The sequence below is a fragment of the Austrofundulus limnaeus genome, unplaced genomic scaffold (assembly GCF_001266775.1).
Source record: "Austrofundulus limnaeus strain Quisiro unplaced genomic scaffold, Austrofundulus_limnaeus-1.0 Scaffold1098, whole genome shotgun sequence".
Lineage (NCBI taxonomy): Eukaryota > Metazoa > Chordata > Actinopteri > Cyprinodontiformes > Rivulidae > Austrofundulus > Austrofundulus limnaeus.
The window spans coordinates 44,840-51,654 of NW_013953500.1; the positions used below are offsets into that span (position 1 = coordinate 44,840).

At 37.6% G+C, this 6,815-nt stretch overlaps 1 protein-coding gene across 1 annotated transcript in view; it reads left to right on the forward strand.

Moving 5' to 3' along the window:
- The window catches only part of ak6 (adenylate kinase 6), a 7,758-nt gene extending 3,908 nt beyond the window's left edge, over positions 1-3,850 (forward strand). Inside the window, exons 5-6 of the mRNA XM_014030658.1 lie at positions 999-1,144; positions 3,575-3,850. Coding sequence (XP_013886112.1) covers positions 999-1,144; positions 3,575-3,764 — 336 coding nt within the window. The 3' untranslated portion in view covers positions 3,765-3,850. The remainder of the gene's footprint in view (positions 1-998; positions 1,145-3,574) is intronic.
- Positions 3,851-6,815: the final 2,965 nt, after the last annotated feature.

Genomic DNA, 6,815 nt, shown 5'->3' on the forward strand with positions numbered 1-6,815 from the left:
TCCCTCCACTCTGCATTCTAAATGATTGACAGACCACCGACTAACAGTTTCGTTACAATCTCGTCTCGTCAATGAAAACTCACACACGTTCCGTCACATCTTAGTCACCAAAGAGCTATGTTTATTTATGTTTATTTCGTTACCATCTCGTTATCGTCATGAAAAAAGGGGGCGTCAATGAAAATATTTCGTCATCATTATCGTTAACGAAACCCCCACGCCCCGTAAAGGTTCTGTGCTGCTGGGTTTATTTCTGAACCCGTGAGCAGGACCTGGCCGGCTTCTCCTATGATTTATGAATGACCCGAGGGAGAATAAAGCCGGACCGGTCTGTGCGGCGGCTTCACTGAACTGTCTTGTGAATCAGGCTTTGGTTTCTTTTAATTTGCTCAGGCAGCTTGTTGTCAGACGCTAACGTTATCACTGAACGTTAACCAGATATCAGCAAACAGTAARCCAGGAGTGACACAAGATATAGAAACACGCCTCAGCTTCATCACACTTAAAATACCATGGGGAAAAATAAATCTCATTCCAAATTAATCGATTTTCCTAAAATGAAATGAAATCGATCCAAGATSGATTAAATCAATTATTTTTACCCAGCCCTAATAGAGAGTAACGTTAGTTTGAGAGTAAAAGAAGCCATTTTTGTTAAGAAAAACAGTCCATCATTAAATGGGTGGACGTCTCTGTCCAGTTGTCTGTGTCCCCTCTTACATTGCTGTTTATTGAGAGTAAGACTCAGTCCTCTGGTTACAATAGGGATATTCAGGGCACTAATGATCTGTTGTTAGGCTGAGGGTCCTCTTTTTCATGTGAACAGTTTTGATTGTCAACATTAAACCTGAGCCCACCACGTGGAGTCAGTGCTGCTGATAAAGCTGAGTTTACCTGAAACTCAGACTGAAGGAGTCTCTTGGAACTAAGACCTACTAGACTTCTTCATTAAATAAAATAGTGTAAATGGTAAAAGCAAGTAAATCTTGTTCCTTCAGGTGGTGGATGAGCTGGATGAGAAGATGACAGAAGGTGGGATGATCGTCGACTATCATGGTTGTGACTTGTTTCCAGAACGTTGGTTCCACATCGTCTTTGTCCTGCGGACAGACAACACACAGCTCTATACTCGGCTGGAAAACAGGTGAATAATACTTAATTTGTTATAGTTTAAATACTGATGCTTAAAGATGCAGTGGTGTTTTGAGAAGAGAGGGCTACACTGTTTTCTCACAGGCAGATTTGCTGAATATAGTGTGATTTGGTTTGAAGTTTGAGCTCTGCGTTTTTAACAGGACATTTTTATCCTTAACAGATTATTTATTGTGATGCATAAAAGGTGAGGTTATAATATATTATAATATATTATTATAACCTCACCTCTGCTTAGAATACGGTTTTGCCAGCTGTGCGTATGAAAATACTGTTACTTTCTAAACATGGCCACTCAGTATAGGGATGCACAGCTCACAGGTTGCAAAACAGGTCAAAATTTAGTGAGCCTGAGGATTTTCTATTTTCTAACAAGTTTACGTCATTTTGTCTTCCAAGTGAGACACTGCCTTTACGGTTTGACTTTCAATGTCTTTCCTTGATAACTACAGCCCCTGGGGAAAAAACACTAAATCACCACTCTTGAAGGATGTCCTTTTAATTGTTTAATTTTGTATTTAAATAAATACATCACAGGCATGCCACAAAACTAGTTCTTCAAAATCTCATCCTCCTAGCATTAGAAAACAACAGAAAATATAATTGATCTAGTCTGTCACAATTGCCTCTTTAGATCAAATAGATGGGGAAAAAATGGAATCACTGTAATTTGCATGTCTAAAACTACAGAAGCTGAGAGCGGCCATTTTCTGCTAACAATTATTTTCCATGGTTTTCTCATGAAAACGACTTATGGTTTTCCTTGTGTATCATTCAGTAACCATGCAGACAGCCTGATCCCCTCAGCTGGTGACTGATAAAGTTTATTATATCAAGTTCAAGATGACTGTGTAAACATCTGCTGATCTGCAGTCAGGCCAGCTGTCTCCTTAAATGACGAGGGCTGATATGAAAGTTATCTATAGACAAACGTCACAATTTCAGCCTGATGATACAAAATAACACAACTATGAACAATTTAATAGGTTGACTTCAGACCCAGACTGCCCTTACAAAAGAGATCTGAGATCTCAGTGGGATTTGCCTGGTTAAATGATAAATAGCTGGCTTCATCGGTGAACAGYCGAGGGGACCAGGGTGTCTCCATGCTTACTGTGTGATACACAAGAGGAAAACCATCTGGAAATGAACTTACCTCGAGAAAACGATCATTGTTATCTCATGATAACATAATTAACTCGTTATCAYGACTTAAAAGAAATATATCATTATCTCTAGAAAACCATAGGAAAAAATGACTTGTGGAAAACGGCCGCTCTCAGCTTCCATTGAAAGCAAATAGCTACATTGTATGAACTCTGCTAACACACTGGAGAGTTGTACAAAGCAGATTGACTGAACCTTGGCTCAAATATGACAGATGCTGGTTGAAATGAGAGATTATTATAAATGTTTTCAATAAGGTAGATCATTGTGAAATGTTACTAATAATGTTGGTGTTCCTACTCAGCCGTGACTAAAATCTGGACTAAGAACAAACAAAATAGAGTTTGTAAAAGGGAACCATACTGGAAGACAGAAACTTAAAACAACGTCATGAAAAAAGACAATGTACAAAAACCCAATTGAGAAACAAGTGGGCTGAAACTGGAGTCAATGTCTGGTGAACAAACTGTAGGAAATGGCCTAAAAGAAATGAATTTAATTAATGAAAAAGACAGCCTGAAGAAAATGTACATTTCCACACTCTTGGGCCTACATGTCAGCTAAAGGCACTGKTGAGATAACGGCTGTCATTATGTCTTCAGTACATGCCGAAATTGATTGTAGTTTTGCACACTTAAATAGGATGCTTGATGATGAGGACTTATTTTCCAATACGATAATGTATCTTCCTGTAAGGGCAAAGGATGTGACATCATTTCTTTAAAAAAGACATCAATATGAACTGTCAACAACATGGCCAACAAATGGTCCAGATCTCCATTCAGTTTAAAATCTCTGTCAGAAATTGAAGAAAAAGGCAAAGTTGATGTGGCAGCAGCAATAAGAGAGTCAGAGGAGTGATTACTGTTTGTCATTAGTTAAGCCTCAGAATTCAAGTTGTTTGTAAAAGCCTGACATTGTGCACCAGAGTATTCATGATGGTTCCACAGTGCTTTCTTCAGATTTGTTTCCTAAATTTCTTCTGTAATGATTTTCTTCTACTTGATTTTTTAAAGCAGTTGTTACTGTCTACAAATGTTTTTGCATGTAATATTGATTTATAAAGCCAGATGGTTGTAATTGATAGTTTTTAACTTATCGTTTTGTTTTTGGTAACAAATTTAACCAATTGAAGGAATGTGTGCTGTAGCAAGTCCATAATTTTCACCAGGAGTTGTTGTCTGCAGTTTGCCTCTCCAAGGTAAGGTAAAGTTAGGAGTTCTTTACTAACTCTTGTGTTTTGTGGGGATTTCAGAGGTTACACAGGGAAGAAGCTGCAGGACAACGTGCAGTGTGAAATCTTCCAGATCATCTATGAAGAGGCCATGGAAGCATACCAACATGAGATAGTCCACCAGTTACAGAACAACACCCCTGAGGACCTAGAACAGAATCTGGAGCAAATCATTCAGTGGACTAAACAGTGGATGAGTGACCATAACTAGATGGCAGACTGTGGAGACAAGACACATTTTTTATACAAAAAGATTGATGATTTTCATCAATAAAGTTTGTTGTGACCAAATTAAAAGTGTGTCAATGTATAGTGAGACAATGTCCAATACCAGTCAAACACTCACAGTCCTTTTTATCAGCCAATCACATGTCAGCTACTCACGTGCTGAAGACAACTTCCTGAAGTTCAAACTGTTTTTGGATTTAACTGACTTTGAATGWAACATGGTTGTTGATGCCAGAGTGATAGTTGGGGTATTTCAAAAACTGCTAATCTATAGGGATTTTTACACATTCCATCTCTAGTGTTTAAATGGTATGGTCCATGAAAGAGAAAATATTTGGTGAATGGCATTTGTGTGGACAAATGAAGTCGTGTTAAGGTTAGAGGTCAGAAGAGAACAGGCAAACTGGTTTGAGATCAAAGAAAGGCAGCAGTAGCTGTAATGACCTCTTCAAAGGACCATCTCTGAAATCACATTTCCTACCTGGACATCAGCAGCAGAAGACGGCACTGTTTCTACACCTGTCTGTTTAAAAACAGCAAAACTGAAAGTACAGATCACACAGACTGACCAGAACTTATAAAAACACTGACTGAGTCTCACTAAACCGTTATCCTCCACAGTCTCAAGACCTCAAACCCTTATTTAGACTGTGGTAGAACTGGAGATTCATGTTGTGGATGTGCAGGTGACAGACCAGTTGAAAGTGGTAAGAATTCACATTTTGTACTGTAGGATCATAAGAAGGTTCTAAGTCAGGGCTATTCAACTGGCGGCCCAYGGGCCAACTGGTTCATTCATCTCTAAAGCCGAGACCCCCCAGTTTTCTACTCTAATTACTCTAAGTTCTTTTAGTTAAACATGGACATGTTTGGTGTCTGCAGAAACAGAATCTTGGCTACAAGCTGGTAAAAACCGTTTCTATGAACATCCAAGACAGTTAAAACTACAAGCAGTTGAAGATAAAATTATGAAAATAAAATTGATTTGAAAATATGGCAAGTCAGAGATGTCATAATATTTGTGTTRGGAAGCATGATGCTTTGTTTTCATTGTTTTATTATCACTACTTTTATTACATAAGGTTATGTTGTTTTCATGATTAAATGCAGCAAAATAAACTATTTCAAAGGTAACAGATCTTTGTAATACTTGGCTTATTTACATAATAATTGCTTGATGTTTGGCCCCTGAGCTGTTGACCTGCAGTAACTGTGGCCCCCGGAGCAATTTAGATGAATTGCCCTGCTCTAAGTAGAACTTAAAAATACAAAAAAAAAAAAAAAAAAGGAATGTGAGTGAGACAAAAACCTCTGAGTCAGCATTTTATTACAAACAAGAATTAAAGTGAAAAAGGCTGTTCCTCAGCTGATCAAAAACTTTAAGACCAAGGCATTTAAAAGCCACAAACTTCAGGATTYAGAGTTGTTTTCTGTCAGGTATCCACAGTGTCCTGACCTGAAGAAAAAGACAAAAAATGTTTGTCTCTATGAACTTGGTTGGATCATTGAGCTGCATAAACAAACCCTCTCTGTGTGCCATTGCTGCTGAGGTTGGACACAGTAAGACAGTCATTTTAATCTTTTTTCATAGATCCTGAGWKTTATGGAACAAAAAGTCAAGTAATAGAACCAAAACAATTACACCGGGCCTGAGCCGGAGGATCCAGTTGTCTGTGAAGACCCGGGCCAAGCCTCGGCCCAAATGAAGCTCATCGCTGGTGCCAACTGCAGTCATAACCATCATCAGCAGCATCTGTGAGAGAGGAGCTTAAGGACAAAAACATGTTTAAAGACCGTCTCCTTCAAGGCACAAATTTGCTACCATTTTATTTGTATTTCTGTGTGAAACTTTGTGAATGGTTATTTCAAATGTAAATAGAAAAAAAAGAACAGAAAAATAGTCTGAAAGCTGACTCAACACTTTTCTAATTTATTTTTGTGTCAGTCCAGTTGACCTAACAGAGTCTTAGTACACAAACCATATGCTTGTGTGTGTGTTAAGGACTGTTGTACAGTTTTCAAAATGAAAAACATGTTGACTGGTTTTTCTTTTTTTATGCCCTGACATGCTGTTATTCTCCCACGGGACAATAATTTGGCTCTTTCAAAAGACTGCACGCATCAGTCTTTAAATCAGTGAAGTTCTCAGAAATGAAGCACGTCCAGCAGAACCAGGAGAGAAGCAGAACTGTAGTGTGAAAATATTAAAATCTGTGAATGAACCCTAAACAACATGTTATTCTAACAGAAGAGACATGATGGTTTGAATTTATTATTTGTAAGATTTACTCAACTGACATTTTATTTTTTAAGGGCCTGCCTGTCACACTTATGTTTTAGACAACTTGTGATTATTTTGTCTAAATTACAAAAATAAAACAGTTATATGTTTGATAAATTTATTAGAATTACATTATGTACACGCCTAAAAGAGGTTTCCAGTAGATTTTTTTAAAATTCCATCTTCAATATAGATGTCTTTAAAATGCTCATAAGCTGCCTAAAACGTTAACTTMTACTGTGACAGGATGTTAGGTCTTGTTGGGACTGGAATGTAAAGGTAGCAGTGGAAAAAAGAATTTACAAGATAATATTGACAAATGTAGACATACACTGAATAATTGGCTTCAAAGAGACTTGGCAATATTTGGCAGAGTATTGTCAACAAAAACTGAATCTATATCAGGGTTGATATATCCAGCACACTCTGCTGTCCCTSCAAAGCTGATTAAGGAAATTAACAATAAATTTTAACTTCGTTTGGAAAAATAAACACCATTACATTAGTAAGTAARCTTTATTTCTGTAGCACGTTTCACAGACACAAATATCACAAAGTGCTTCACAGAGAGCAAAATAAGTAAAAACAATTAAACAGATCACAGATATAAAAACACAATAAAAAGCACATTAACTGAAAGCCTGTCTGAATAAAAATGTCTTAAGATGATTCTTAAAAGAGTCAGTAGAATCTGAACAGCGAAGGGACAGAGGGAGAGCGTTCCAGAGCCTCGGGGCCACCACCTGAAAAGCT